This window comes from Gossypium hirsutum, chromosome D10 (genome assembly GCF_007990345.1).
Source record: "Gossypium hirsutum isolate 1008001.06 chromosome D10, Gossypium_hirsutum_v2.1, whole genome shotgun sequence".
Classification (NCBI taxonomy): domain Eukaryota; kingdom Viridiplantae; phylum Streptophyta; class Magnoliopsida; order Malvales; family Malvaceae; genus Gossypium; species Gossypium hirsutum.
The window spans coordinates 9,409,496-9,425,211 of record NC_053446.1 but is presented as its reverse complement, the minus strand read 5'-3'; the positions used below and the strand labels follow the sequence as shown (position 1 = coordinate 9,425,211).

The following is a 15,716-nucleotide window of genomic DNA, read 5'->3' as shown; positions in this document are numbered from 1 at the left end:
TGGAGATGCGGGGGATCGAACCCCGTGCCTCTCGCATGCAAAGCGAGCGCTCTACCATTTGAGCTACATCCCCCGTCGAATTTTAAGCTAAACAACATTTTATATAAACTTAATTTTATTCAAGTCCGTTCGACTTTGTCTTGGATTTTTTTGGAAAAAGTTCCTTTTTATTTGATTAGTTTAGTATATAAACCAATAATTTATATGTAAAAAAAACAACAATTTAAATTCACGTAATTATCAACAATTGCATTAATTTATCCATTTTCATAAAATATAAACATCAAAATCTGAAAAATTAAAAAAGAATACATAACTTTTAGACTAGATCAAATAAAAAGGAAAATTTTCCAAAAAAATCTACGACAAAGTTGAACAGACTTGGATAAAGGTTGAGTTATAGAGTTATGGTGAACTTCAATCTTTCATTTGTTCAACAAACGATGTTTGATTAACTGTCTGTCACCCTGTTATAGTGATGTTCAATCTTTGTTTTACTTTTTGGTGCAAGCATTGAGCTATCTTTAATATAATTCTCCAAAAAAAAGTTTAAAATCAGGCGGGGATTGGGCCAACCTTTTTTTGTGTTGGTCAAAATTTGGCAAGACAATTAGTTGAGACTTTTTGGACTAGTCAAAATAATAAAGAAAAGGTCCCCAAAGTTTCTATCTCTTCCAATCCCTGAACCGTAAAGGTGCAGCAAAAGGGGAAGATATAGCCTCGGAATCCCGACTCCACTTTCTATAAACTAAATCCCAAAGCCATGAATCTATACGCTCACGATCTCGCTTTATTTGATTTCACCAACTTCTCTGATAATCCTATCATCGATCACCCTTCATCTTTCGCGTCCTTTATCACGACATCTCCCAGTGATTCTGGTGATGTTGATGCTGGAAATAAACCAACTTCCACCGCTACTCCTAAGAGTCCACCAAAGCACCGCCATGACCGGACCTCGCCGTTGCCCTTGGGGATGGATTGGTCTTTACCTCCTCGCAGATGGGTATTTCCTCTTTTCTTCATTTCATTTCTCGTTTTAAGTGATTTTTGTTATTTCAAATGCTAAGGTTTTTTTTTTTGAGATTTAATTTTGAATTAATTTGAGTTAAAAGTTCAAGTTTGAATCAGTACAAGAGGTTACCCATGACGGGTTTCGCTCTCCCCTTCCCCTCCTTTCTTTTTTATTTAATTGTTAATCTTACTTAAAAAGTGGAATTAAGAACAAGTTGAGCTGCTTGCTATAGGAATGTCCTTTTTTTTTATGCTTAGATTCATGAACATGGAAGATTGATGCGCTAGAGTATTTTTTTTTGTCTGTTTTACAGATTGTCATATAATTTTTTTCCCTAGTTAATTGTTAAGTTCCAATGAACGACGTGAACCACGATACCATTGTGACTGGCTAAGAAAATGATTTTCTGTTTGCTTCCTCGTACCATTGCATATTATGCTGCCTGAATCTTTTCCAAATCATTGTTATCATTGATTAGGTACAGGCTATTTGGCTGCTATGTAGCATGTCATTAACCTTAGTTTATGTAAAGTTCTATTTATTTGTGGCATTTTCCTTTCGGAAATTTGATTCATCTTCACCAATATCATTCTTTAATTTGAGTTTCATTGCAGGATGGGCGGGACACTGTTTGGCCTCACAATCCTCAGACAGGGTGGAGTTACTGTGTTACAATTCCTTCTTGGATTACTCTGCCAACATCTGGAGGTTCAGATATTGTCGTGGTACTACTTAATTTTCTTAGAAGAATTTTTCTTTTTAATTAGATCAAAGTTAGTCATTTTCAATGAAATTTGTTCTTTTCATCTAACCATATTGCTATATGTTACTGCTCATGGTACACTAAAAAGATGTTTAGCAAGAAAAGCATGCTTAAGATGAGAGTGATGCAATATAGAGAGTATTTGAAAGGGATTGAAGTCAGGTTTATGAAGTATGTAGATAGGAATGCTATGGTATTAGAAGGCATTAGGTGATGCTCACTAGGCCATTGGCCAATGGGAATGCATTAGTACTGCAGCCACTTCAGGGTTTGGGACAAGCTGGTCTGGTGAGGGAGAAAACAATAGCAAATCAATAGAAATAAGGATGAGAAACAAGTAAGATAGAAGTTTGAACTTTTGGAAAACTTAGGGTTAGATAAACCTTGAGTTCCTAAAGTCTATTAATTAGAAAAAAAAAAGATAATTGCAAATAGCAAAATAACCCTAGATTAAAATTCTAAAGATAACTTGTATTCCTAGCCATCCATCCATATGTCTAGTAATTAATCAATAAGACTACTATAATAAAATTGCATGATAGAAGTAGCTCCTAGGCACAAGCATCAAAATCAAAAGTTAAATTGAAAAAAGAAGGAAATGAAATAGTAGAAAGTTCTCTTGATATACTGGGTATGCATATTTTGTTTTAAATCTTGGTCATATACATTACAAACATGATGACGTTAATGATTTTTTTCCCTTTTGCATGTTATTATCTGTATGTATTTCCTTTAGAGATTCTTTTCTTACTCTATTGGTGATTTTTCTCCTCATTTTTCATGATTGTTAAGTTCTAGTTATGGACTAGTTGCTTCAACTGTTTTGTATTTAACATTCATTGATGACAGTTTTACCGGGTTCAAGTTGGCATTCAATCACCAGAAGGCATCACTACCACCCGGGAAATATTACGAAGATTTAGTGATTTTTTGAAGCTACTATCTGAAGTACGTTTTTGTACCTAATTTTATCATCTGAGAAAGTTTACTATCTTCTTTGTATCTCATGCTCTTTCGGCCATTATATTCTCATATGCCATATTTTGCTTCATTTTTAAAATTTGTTTATTGCATTTCTCATTTTTCCCGCTGTTTTCGCAGCTTAAGAAGATATTTCCCAAGAAAAATCTGCCTCCAGCTCCTCCAAAGAGAATTTTGAGGGTAAAAAACAGAACGCTGTTGGAGGAGGTAAGCTAAAAGATGTTTGTTTATTTTCCTTCACGGCAATTGAATCTTTATAATTGTAGGTCACTATGTGTTATCCTGAGCAAACAGTGCTGGAAAAATTAATCATGTTAGGCAGCCTAAAAGTTTAAAGGTTTATCTAATTTTTCTATGTATACATGCTTTAGTCCTTTAACAATCCAGGGAAAAGCAACTGACAATTCTTGTGTTATTGGTTGTGCTTGTGAGCCAGTGAATTTTGAGTAGTGTATTATACACAGCTTTAACCCTTTTCTCATTATGTATTGGCAATCTGAAAATTGGTCACGTATTTGTGTTATTTTTTCGACATTAAATGGTGTTCATTCTCCTTTTGGTAATGCCTGAAATGAGCTTAGCTTATTTAGATATAATAGGAATAATAACATTCTCTAAATGGTTAGTTTATTGCAGAGAAGGTGTTCTTTGGAGGATTGGATGGAAAAACTTTTATCAGATATTGATATTTCCAGAAGTGTTTCAGTGGCAACATTTCTTGAGCTGGAAGCTGCTGCGAGGTCTTGTAGGTGTTACCTTGATGCCTCTTGTAAATGGATGAACATGTTTTTACGTCTTTATCTGCAGCCTGTATTTGTAGTTAGGATTAGACTATAAATTCACATTAAGTTATGCTTCATGATCTAAATGTTTTGTCTTGTTACAGCATTTGACAACAATCAATCTGATGCCATTTCTTCTGTTGGTAGTGTGGCTCCTTTATTTCTGTCCAAGAACTACTTAGATATTGATAATGCATCTGATCTTGATAATGCTTCTTCTGAGATATCTGAGCTTGGAACTCCAAGGCAGGGAAAGGATGGTTCTGCTGGTCCTTCCATGGAACATTCAATTTTGGAACCCAATTTGATTGAACCCTTACAGAAAAGTACGAAGAAAAAAGTGCATTCTGGACGTGAAAGTGACATTGCAGGAGATAAAGTTACTGAAAATAATACTGACAGGAGATTTCTTCGTGGAGATGGAGCAGAGCACTTGCCTGAACCGGATCATGGCAAAATGGATGGCCATGTTCGAAGATTGTCAATAGAAAGCATTGGAAGTGATTTAAGTTCAGTCCGAGCAAGTGAAATATCAAACTTGGGAATAGCTAGTTTGTTTGGTGATGGGTTACATGACATGCCTGAAAGTGCTGAAGCTTCTAGAAACTTGGATTCTCTTAGCCCTGACTTACAATTCCATAAAGATCTGCTTATCCTTTTTCTATCAGATGAGCGCCATAAATTAAAAAGGGTTCTTAATACGCTGCAGAGGAGACTAGCTACAGCAAATACAGACATGGAAGATCTTATATCAAGGTTGAATCAAGAAGTTGCAGTTAGACAGTTCCTTGTAACAAAGGTATTCTCAACTATAGTTGGGATGTAGAAGCCCTTTTAATGCAATTTCTATTTCATGATTGTGTTGATGAAGAAATCGGTATTACTCATTCATTCTTCATGCTCTGGTATATTTGCTTTTATATCTACATTATGACTTCATTCCAACTTATTACATTTTCTGATCTTCTATTTTCTTTGATAAGAGTTATTTTTTCTTTTAGTTTGTAGATCTTAAATTGCCTGAGAACCTGTAAAGCTCTCAATGATATTAATTTTATTCCTCTCAATTGCCAAAAGGCTGAAAAAGACTATGGACCTTCAAATTGCTTCTTATTACTTTGAACTTGGATTTTCTCATATTAAATATGCAACAGTCTGATCCTTACCTTCTCAAGATGTTTAAATAAATTTTCTTCTGGAGTCTATGATGTTTGTCCAAACAATATATAAAAGGAAGAGATGGTCAGCTTTTATGATCTGTGATCTTGATGTTATTTGGTACTTAACTGGTTAGGCAAATCGATTATGTTTTTTAACTTTGGGTTTGTGTTCACACTTTCAAAACTAGTATGTGTTAGATTTTGATAATTTTTTTGAAAGATAAATGTGTGGTGTGGAAATACTAGAAGTGTAAGATATCATTATATTGCTTTTTGCTGAACATCACTTGTTCTACTAGACAACTTCCTACTAGCCAAAAACAACTTAAGTACCTTTGTTTTATATATTATTTTTTGCAAGGACATGCATGTCTAGAAGAACACTCTCTTGCCATTCTAAAACATAATATAGGGGATATTTTAGCATTGTCCAATTAATAATTCCTTAAATGTAAGAGGAAGCTAATTCAGTTAACATTGCTTGTCTGAAATGTAGGACATTTCTGACAGAATAATTTCAAAAAATAAGCTGCACAGACAAATTGTTGAACCTTATTATGGGCACTCATTACAAATCATAATGGAGTTTGAAGGCTTGAAAACTAACTAGTTGCTGTGTTTAATTAGCCTGATGGTATACTGATATTGATGAGGATTAGAAGATTCAAATTGGATTCCTTATAAACCAAACATCAAGCTGAAATTTATTTCTCATATTTATAGACTTAGTAATACAAGTTAACTGCTATATGATCTTCTCTTAGGACCGAGAAATGGTTACTTGGAAAACCTTTCATTATAGCTTCAGTCTCAGTGTCTTGTGAACTAGGATGCTCTTGTTTATGGTTATATGATAACAGTATTAATGGTGTGGATATTGAGCTTGAACCAGTGAGGTTGTACATGAATTTTTTCCCTCCATTCTTGTTGTATTAGGTTCATACTTTCTGTAGCTAGAAAAAGAATTGTCTTAACGTACTTAATGAAGCTTAATTATAATTTGATTAGGCATGAGATGACTGACTTGATTTCATTTTCTCATGTAGGTTAAGGATTTGGAAGTGGAACTTGAAACCACTAGAGAGAATTGTGATGAAAACATGCAACAAGCTGTTTTGCTTGAAAGAGAAAGATTTACTCAAATGCAGTGGGATATGGAGTTGCTTCGGAAACAGTGTTTAGAAATGGAATTGAAATTAAAGAAGGAACAGGTTTCTTCTTCTGTTATTAACATTTTTTTTATTAGAACAGTTCTACTTAATTATGAAAATCTTTAATAAGGGTAAAAATGTTCCAGGATGAGAAGGCACACGTTGAGTCAGCAAAGTTATTATTGACGAAGGAGAGCAAAACGTTGCTGCAAGAGTTGGATGTTGCTAGAGAACAGCTTGCAGACTTGCAAAAACATCACGAGGAGTTAGAGGTGAAATCAAAAGCCGATGTAAAGCTCCTTGTTAAGGAGGTGAAATCTCTTCGAACCTCTCAATCTGAATTGAAGCAAGAACTTAGCCGTGTGATGAAAGAAAAACTAGAATTGGAGGTAATCTATCATCTTTTTCTTCACAAAATTATACCAATACAGCAATACTATATCTGTTGCCTTTTTACCTTTTTCTTGTGGAATAATATTAAATTATGAAAGGAGCCACTATTTTATTTATATATATAAAATCTATTGAATCAACTAGCTTCAAAGGAATCATTCTGCATTACGTATCTAGCCCCTTCCATCAATTTTTGATGTTCTTGATTCACTTCTCTTTGATTGTCCTTTGTTTTAAGCAAAAAGCAAGGGGGGTTTTTCCCCGACTATTTTCAGCAACTTCCTCGTTACTTTTGGGTCAGATAAATTGGTTGTATATCTTGTCCAAGGGCCAGGCCTTGGACAAGGTTTTTATTTTTGGCCCAGCGAAGCCTAGGTTTATTTTTCTGAGTACTACTTTTGACCTAATTTTAATCTTAAAATGTCAATATATTTTTAACATTAAAAATAAAAAGGGCCTTTGAGGCCTTACACATTGGATCAGGACTTGGGCAAGGATTTTCCTTTCCAATAGGATTGGCCTTGCCTGGCCCATGGACACCTCAATTGGTTGTTTCAGTGGTTTATTCCCTACTTTTGAGCCTTATGGTAAAGTCATTCTAAGTAAGAAACATCTCATTCTGTTGTTCCATGTGCATTTTTCAGAGGGTTATGCAGAAGGAAAAGAAAAGGATGGAGCATGCCAATGCTGCCAATGCTAAACTGCTTCACGAGTGCAATCTTCTTTGGGATCGGCTCCAAGAATGCAGTGTTAATTTCCTCAGTGAGGAAGAGGATAAGTTGAATGTTGATACTTCATCTCCATCTGATGCTCTGGATCTCTTAACAACTTCTGATAATCGAATTGGTCTCCTTCTTGCTGAGGTATCCTTTGTGCCTGAACTTAGAGTTATGAACTTTTTTTTTACATTCTGTTGAAACTCTTTCTCTCAGAAAGTTTTGGCATTTGGAGTGGCTGTTTATTCAAGGTTTGGAAATTGTTGCTTATTATGATAGTTACAAAACTGCTTTCTAACTAGCATGGGTGTATGCGTCCATGCATTTCTCTTATCCGTATGTCTACTGTTTTATGGTAGTGATATATATGTTTGTACACCAGATGTTGTTTGAAGCAATTAAACCAGTAGCTGCCCCCTTTTTATTGTTGTCAATTCTTGCTTTATAGAATATAGCCAAAGCTCAATAGAAGAGAATTCCTAGGTTATAGGTGTGGAATTAGGGCTTAAAGGAGCCATTTAACTTTCAAACTAGAAAAAGAAGAGCTTGTTTTGACTTGGATCTGCTCCTAAGATGTGGTGGAATGATGTTTTATGAAAATAAGGGTGGGGGATGGGGATTGTATAACTAACAACATAACTTTTGGAATGTCCTTCAAAAATAGTAATGTTTTCCTTCGTTCGTTTTGTGGTGCAATCACCGTGTCCTTTTTCTCTTTCCCGAAATGATATATGACAATCTTTGATCAATTGTCTGGTCTGATCCTCTCACTGGCTAAGTTGGCACCTAGTATTCCTATGTTTATGCGAATTAGTTTGCATGTTGACGTGCATAGTCTTCTCTGTAACTGCTTCATAGAATTAGTTGAAAATAAAACAGTTTCCGAGAGCTGACTGCTTTGAGTATGTACAGGCACAGCTCCTTGCACAAGATGTAGAAAATTCGGTGGTTAGATCGGAAGAGAGCCATAAGATGAAAGACGGTGATAAAAGAATTGATGACGAGCTGAGGAAGATGCTAACAGATATGTTTGTTGATAATGCAAGATTAAGGAAGCAAGTGAACTCGGTAGTACGTTGTGCTCTCAATGCATATGTGAAGACTGACGAAGATGATGATGATGATGATAGTGAAGAAGAAGAGGCAGAGGAAGAGGAGGAAACCCATTTGAGGAAAACTGTTCTGAGCAAATTCTTGTAAAGATATAAACTGTAGATGATAACAAATAGTGAATTGATATTTGTTTCTGAATTCAAGATAATCTTCTCATTCCTGTATTACTACTGCACATTTGCCGTATAGCTACAATTTTTTTTATTATTTAATTATTTATCCTTTATTTACATTACAAATGGGGAAGATGATTACATCAATAATAACTGACCGATACATTAGTAAAAAAATCAGTTGATCCAAAAATCAATACAAATAAAATAAACTGAGCTAAAGTTTTGATTAAATTGAATTTTGTAAGCTTGACTACTGACTTGATTCCCAAACATTTTATTTATTTTGAGCATTAGTATAATTTTATTTGCCTCATGTTATCCGAGTAGGAAATAAAAAATAACAGGGGAAAGTGCGGGTCATTCTACGGCAAAGTGCCAACCTTGTGTCAACCACTGAAAGAACTCAATCCAGAAATCATTCCTTTGATTGTTCAAGAGTAGAAATAAATAAATGGATACATGCTTAAATGTTATAAGTATTATCAACTATTAAAAAAAAAATTCTATTCATTTTTATTTAAAACTAACATGATTGATAGAATAACCAAACAGTATAAATAATTTTTTAACAAAGAGACCTATTTGCTGTTTAATTTATTGTGTAAAAACTAATTTAACTATTTTTTAAATAAAAAAGCAAAGTATAATCCAGACCTCCATGGTACTTTTACCACCTCCTTAACAATTAAACCAACCAAACAGTTTAGAGAAATAACACAATCTAGAAATCTAATTCTTATTCACAATTTTTAACCAACCAAACATCGTAATATCTATTCCATTCAGCAAACCAAACATGCTGTTACATTTATAGTTCATTTGTAAAAAGTTCAGTCCCAAACACTTCTATGCTCATCTAAATGCGTACAAAAGGAGAAAATTGAATTCTAAATGTTGAAATATAGTGAGAAAAGAAATTTATATATCTCAAAATCACAATACATGCCTGTGCTGGAAAACACAGTTTGCACTTGGGGATATGCATATATTCTCTCTTTGTCTTCAACATGGAGAATCCTGTCCTGCATTAGCAGTCCAAAGTAGAGCCTTGGAGTGGGTGTGGAAAATTACATTACTTGTCCCCACCACCTCCAAACATCCCCATCATGTCTTTGGTAGAACCCATTTGCTTCATCAAGTTCTGCAACCCACCCATACCCCCAATTTGCTTTAACATCTGCGGAGGCAGGACCTTGCTCATGTGCTGTGCATTCATGTTCCGAGACAACGCACTCATTTCACCCTTCTTTGGAATTTTCAGCCCCTTCATCTTGCTCCATATCTTTGCTAGCCGCTTGTACTCCTCCATCATTTCCATTACCTCTCGAATATGACGTCCCGACCCCCTCGCTATTCGCATCATCCTTGATTCATTCATGAGCTTGGGATTTGAGCTATCCAACTCTGCATCAAATTAACAATCAACACCACTCATGATCCTAAACTTTAGCAGCATGACATGTACTGAGAAATTGAATAAAGCAGAGCATTCACTCACCTTCATTCGTCATTGAGTCCATCATGGTCATGTAGCGCTTGATCTTTGCCTGGCTTTCTTTTTCACGACCTTTCGGCATTAGTTCAGCACTAAATCCTGGAAGCATTGAGAAAACCTGCAGACAGCAACCGATGTAAAGAATTAGAATAAAGTTACCATTGGACGGGGTCATGGGAAAGTGGATCACCATCCAAAAGCTTATGCATACACTATGTACCCCTGATGTAAATACTTATAACAATCTAGTAATCAAGCAAAGCAGGAAAGACGATGCATGGTGATAAGCATGTAACCTTGAAATTTGTAGATACAACAAGCAATCTAAATGCAGGAAGTATTTGAATGACAGGAAAAACCAGAGAACTCACAGCAACAAGATTGATATTTTCTCAACACTTTGAAACAGGCTAGGAATATCAGAACTTGTTTATACCAAAATTTCCAGAACATTTCTCAATTTAGCTCATTGGATCGTTAAAGTACATACAAGGTTGATTACAAGGCAACAGTTTCTCCATGAAGGAACTAACTAAGATCTGGGAACACTTAAGGGATTTCCAACTCTGTGATATAGTTTTTTATGTCAAGGGTAAGCAACTCTTGCATCAAGCTTATTTATTATGATTATACTAAAAGAATCTTATCCCCTCCCTGATACCAAAGTTATGATATCCATTTCTCTTCTACAAAATGTTTAGTAGTTTAAACTAAGAAGTCACCTATTGAGAAGGCTGTTTATCAAACTTTCTAGAAGAAAGTATTATAATCTACTAATTACTTTCACCAAAAATTTTCAGCAAACGGAAAAACATAGAAAAATGTCTAACATCAAACATACATAGAAATTAAAAGTTTGCAGAATGGGAAATTATGTAGATATCTCCTAAATTCTAAGACGGGTGCAAGCTACCAAATTGAACACTCAAATACATCAGAGCATTTGAAAATGCAATACAGAAGAATCACTAAAAGGCACACCCATTAACACAAAATAACCAAACTTCAATTTTACTAAAACAAAAGGGCAACAGAAGGAAGATGGAAGTCAAAGAGAGTGGTATAAGAATAACCTGCCCAATTGGACCCATTTTGAGTATGTTTTGAAATTGCTCATACATAATCCTTAAGGTAAAGTTCCCTTCTGAAAGCTTTTGGAGAAGCTCAGGTTGTTGATCCATGGGAACAACTTCATGAATTTTGTCCATGAATCCAGACCAGTCACCCATGCCTATTCAGAATGATAATCACCAAGACAGTGTTTCAAACAATCATCACCATTTTGAAATCCATGACTTCTGCATTTAAAAGAATACATAACAGGAAAAGGAGATATATACCTAAAAGACGGCTTACAAATGGCTTAACATCAAACACTTCAAACTCATCCATGTGCTCTCCAGTTCCTATAAATATGACAGGACTCTTAGTAGCAGCAACCCTGGTAGAAGTCACAAATCAAGAAGCACACAAATCAGGAGAACCCAACCTAATGGAAGCAAGGCAAATGCTATCTTGAGTAGGACATAAAAAATGAAGGCAAGAACAGTCATAATACTTACGCACTGAGAGCACCACCACCCTTTGCATGACCATCCATTTTTGTGACAATTACAGCACCAACTGCAACACTTTGTTTAAATGCTTGAGCTTGATCAAAAGCAGCTTGACCTATACTACTATCCATAACAAAAATAACAAGATCTGGTTTCTGGAACATAAAACAGAAGTAAAAAATAATTAAGGGAATATTAGCATCAATTATCCTGAAACAAAATGAACATTTAAAATCTGAACAATACCGTTGCTTCAGAGACTTGACGCATTTCCTCAAATAGGGCAGCCTCCTGTTTATGGCGCCCACTGGTATCCACAATTATAAGATCACAATTTTCTTTCTTAAACCTCTCAACACCTTCCACAGCAATTTTCACAGGATCTGACTCCATGTAGCTGCATGAATAGCAGAAAACACCATTAAAGACATTCTGCAGATAAAACCCACAGCAGTAATCATGACCATAAATGAAAACCAGTCATTTGAATCTAACAGGGTAGAAAGCATTATGAGCACAAAATACATAGAAATGTGTACACATGCATTACATATACAAGAAACAGAAAAACAAACTAGCTGAATGCATGTATTTTCATGCTTCCCTCTTATGCCCTTCTATGTATTTAAAAGACATTCCAGTAACTAGGTACAAAAGTCATTATTGTTGAAAATTACCTAGAGTCAACATTATTCCTCACTTCCCCGACCTAAGAATTAAAGAACTTCAAATCAAAACTACCTTTATATAAAACAAACAATCAAACCAGATTCTAAACTTCAATCCGCAACTACAAGTAGGGGACACATGCAATGCTATGGCTGCTATTTTGCAGTTTCAGCTCTCTTCACCATAGATATTCAAGGCCAGTATTTACCAGGTCCACAATTAACTGCAGTAGAATTTAGGGTAAACTAGAAAAATAGTCACATATCTTTATTTAAGTTTACGTTTTGGTCACTGATGTTTCAATTGTAACAATTTGGTCACAGACATTATCAATTGATAACAATTTGGTCACCGGTCTCTGTTAGTTGCCATTAAGTGGTGGAAATTGCTTAAATATTAAAAAAAATGGAAATCATTTAAAATTTGAAAAAACAAATTGCTTAAATATGTGGAAATGACATGGCCTCCACATGGCCATTTAATGGCTTCCGTGCTGCCAGCTATGATTTCCGTCTACCACTTAACGGAAGCTAACGGACCAGTGACCAAATTGTTATAAATTGATAACATTTGTGATCAAATTGTTACAGTTGAAACATCGGTGACCAAAACGTAAACTTAAACAAAGATATGTGACCATTTTTCTAGTTTACCCTAGAATTTATTATATCCATAACTACTATAAATGCGATGCGACCGAAAACACATTCACAGCTGCAATTTACATCCTTGACCACAACACTGAATACAAAAGAAGAAAGTACCTTCCATAAAATGGAATCTTAGCTTTAGTGGCATTCTGCTTCAATTGATCAAAAGCACCAGCTCTGAACGTATCAGCACAGACTAGAGCTGGTTTCCAACCTTTTTTCTGATGATAATAGGCATATTTTGTACATGTAGTTGTTTTTCCAGACCCTGAAAATTTTTAACGAAGAAAAATCAACTTCAAAATTCAAGTATTCCATACGGCCTTACCAACACATTCAGAACACAGCAAAAGCTTTCACAACAATGGGCAAAGGCAGCCTCACTACCAATTGGAACATAATTCAACCTACATGAGGATGTAAACAAAGCTTACCTTGTAAACCAACAAACATCACGACACTCGTTTTCCCTTTCTTCGGTGTGAAAGCCGGCTTCCCAGGATCCAACATCTTACAAAGTTCATTAAAAATTGCCTATAGCAATAAACAAACCCTTTTTAGAACCAGATATACCTCTAATACAAGAATCAAAGCATGAACCAAGACAATTTCTTTTGTTAAGTGTTGGATCAAAAGTTACCCAATTACATGAAGTTTTCACGTTAAAATAAAATGAAATAATAGAAGAGAGCCATTAAGTCAAATGTTATCAGCATTTTGGATTAAAAGCAGACAAAAACAAAAACCAGAACTTCAATAAATCTCATTAACATCATTAATTTTAGCATAGAATTAATAAACATTCTAAGATCATGAAAGGAGAAAAAAGAGGAAATTCTCAAAATTTATAAAATAATTCACATTTTTATTAGCAAAATCCCATACAATAATTCAAAATACTAATATTCAAATATAAAACCCTAAATCGTGGTTTAAATCCACCGAAATTCTCAATTCGAAGGAAAAAAAACAAAAAGATTCAGAATATGAAATAAACCTGTTGGATGATTTTTCGCTTGTTATGACCGGCAGCTAGATCATCAAGATTGACGATCTTCTTAATATTAGTTTGCATATCACGAACGAGCTTGAATTGAACATCGGATTGAAGAAGAGCTCTGGTGATTTCATTGAGGCATTCGTTTAAAACCTTCTCATCGATTATCGTGGCATTGCTCATCTGTTGTATCGCCCGGGAAATGCTCCCCCCTAATTGTGCTAACACCATCTTCGCTAAACTTTTCTGGAGAAAATCGAATGAGATTTCTGTCCGTGAGAGTTTTGAAGAATTTAGGGTTTTTCCTAAAAAAATGAAAAATAATTTTTGAGAAATCTGATGTAAGGGAAAGGGTATCAAATGGGAGAGATCAAAAATGAGGTAAAGTCAGTGTGGGGAGGAAACCGTAATGATTGAGATATCTCAATATTGGGCTGGGTTTTTGACCACCCAACCCAATCTTTACTTAGCTTTTATTTTCTTATTCCAAGGGATGAGTTCGAATTTGATTTTTTTTTTTTATTTTTCTATGTTTATTTTGAGTTTTAGATTTATGTATTTATTTTGACAAAATGAACGTTATTTTATAATTTTCAAGTATTATTTTGTAAAATATCAAATAATATTTACAAATATTTCTAAGAAAAATTCACTTTTAAGTAAATAATAAATAATTCTTATATAGTATTTAAAAAAATATTTTTATAAAAATTTTAAGTTATTTTTATTATTTTAAGTATAAAACATTTTTTTCATCAGCAAAACTAAAATTAATTATAAATTTGTTGATACAAGTATTCAAGGAAAGAGACAATAAAAAAATGTGGTGGTGCTAAGAAGACCAATTCACTTAAACAGGCAAAAAATCGAAAAAGTAAGGGAGTAAAGTAGAGGAAATTGTGAAAGATAAGGAAGATAGAGTGCTAGAGATATTGCTTAGGGTTGTTGATGGGGAAAAAGATCCCTTCTTCATAATTCCTTAGAGTATATATAGGGGAGATGTAACAATCCTAACCCGTATCTGTCACCGAAACAGGGTTACGGAGCATTACAGGACAATGGAATAGTAAATCATTCAAATCATACATTAATACAAACATAATCAAATTGCTTGGACCTTAAGAAACTCAAATACTAACCAAAATACAAAATCAAAATGACTTCAATCAGGTCAAAAACACATCAAAACCAACCTAATATGTGCCTAACCAATGTACCCTCATTGGTACCACAATTATATACAATTTAATCTCAAAATACACATTAATTCAATTCATCAACTCATTCAAGCAATACCAAATCAAAATACCTAAAAAAGTTACTACAACCACAACAAATCAAATATATTCAAGCCACACATACTAGCATAACAACTATACCTGTAACACCCCTAATCCATATCTATTACCAGAATAGGATTATAGAGCATTACCGGAGTTTACAAATTAATTTACAAACATTTCATTTCATCAAGCATTCATATTTAAAATCAATCAAAATCAAAATATTAATGAGCTAACGTTGGCCAATTTAACTTATACGTGTCATTCAATGCATTATTCCCCTAACATGCATAAACTCAACATTCAAGTTAGTTCAATAATTTCCATGTATCAATAATATATATACCAAGATTGATGAGCTCATTAATTCCATGGTTTTCACTCCCTTGTTATTTTTCCATATTTATCTCGTTGAACTACTTGGAATTTCAATGAATTTTTAGGGGTACACTTTAGTGTACAAATCCGGGTCCTTCAATTCATATTCATGTGCGCACATTTCCATTTCAGAGAGCACACTCCCGTGAATCTCATCCTTACAGCGGGATTACCAATCCAGGCTAAATCCCCTGCAATAACAATTACTCTAATGAGCTTGGATCTGAATTACTAGTCCAGGCTAAATTCAGACCCTAATTCGGATTACCCGTCCGGGCTAAATCCAATTTCCACATATTCTTCGGGAGGGCTATATCAGAATAGGATCACCCGTCGAGGCTAGATCCTTTTTACCGTCAATTTCTTTTCAGAGATCTATCGAATTTTCTTTCCATTCAACCAGGATTTCTTCCCCTTTTTATCTAATATATCAATGTTTCATCAATTTTCATACAATTAACATTCAAATCATATTCACATCAATAACAAACATTTCAA

At 34.4% G+C, this 15,716-nt stretch overlaps 2 protein-coding genes and 1 non-coding gene across 3 annotated transcripts; 1 reads left to right on the top strand and 2 right to left on the bottom strand.

The window, feature by feature from the left end:
- Positions 1-73, bottom strand: TRNAA-UGC (transfer RNA alanine (anticodon UGC)). Its single transcript has one exon. It is a non-coding gene; the product is annotated as a tRNA-Ala (tRNA).
- A 363-nt stretch (positions 74-436) lies between these two features.
- Positions 437-8,286, top strand: LOC107914154 (PX domain-containing protein EREX). Its single transcript, XM_016842948.2, has 10 exons — positions 437-1,006; positions 1,630-1,740; positions 2,628-2,726; positions 2,880-2,966; positions 3,396-3,504; positions 3,646-4,340; positions 5,748-5,912; positions 5,999-6,241; positions 6,890-7,108; positions 7,874-8,286. The coding sequence occupies exons 1-10, from the start codon at positions 764-766 to the stop codon at positions 8,159-8,161; spliced, it is 2,259 nt and encodes a 752-aa protein (XP_016698437.2). The 5' UTR covers positions 437-763; the 3' UTR covers positions 8,162-8,286.
- Positions 8,287-8,936: 650 nt separating this feature from the next.
- LOC107914155 (signal recognition particle 54 kDa protein 2) lies at positions 8,937-14,009 on the bottom strand. Its single transcript, XM_016842949.2, has 9 exons — positions 13,558-14,009; positions 12,995-13,094; positions 12,675-12,828; positions 11,488-11,638; positions 11,248-11,396; positions 11,026-11,126; positions 10,759-10,916; positions 9,689-9,803; positions 8,937-9,594 (listed from the first exon to the last, which is right to left on the bottom strand). The coding sequence occupies exons 1-9, from the start codon at positions 13,786-13,788 to the stop codon at positions 9,263-9,265; spliced, it is 1,491 nt and encodes a 496-aa protein (XP_016698438.1). The 5' UTR covers positions 13,789-14,009; the 3' UTR covers positions 8,937-9,262.
- Between the last annotated feature and the right edge of the window lie 1,707 nt (positions 14,010-15,716).

Excerpts from the sequence above, each read along its gene's own strand:
- LOC107914154 (XM_016842948.2), top strand. The coding sequence starts at position 764 with ATGAATCTATACGCTCACGATCTCGCTTTATTTGATTTCACCAACTTC. Across the intron at positions 1,741-2,627 it reads GAGGTTCAGATATTGTCGTG|TTTTACCGGGTTCAAGTTGG; the intron begins GTACTACTTAAT and ends CATTGATGACAG. Across the intron at positions 3,505-3,645 it reads GGAAGCTGCTGCGAGGTCTT|CATTTGACAACAATCAATCT; the intron begins GTAGGTGTTACC and ends GTCTTGTTACAG.
- LOC107914155 (XM_016842949.2), bottom strand. The coding sequence starts at position 13,788 with ATGGTGTTAGCACAATTAGGGGGGAGCATTTCCCGGGCGATACAACAG. Across the intron at positions 11,397-11,487 it reads GTCAAGTCTCTGAAGCAACG|AAACCAGATCTTGTTATTTT; the intron begins GTATTGTTCAGA and ends TTTATGTTCCAG. Across the intron at positions 10,917-11,025 it reads ATTTGTAAGCCGTCTTTTAG|GCATGGGTGACTGGTCTGGA; the intron begins GTATATATCTCC and ends CATTCTGAATAG.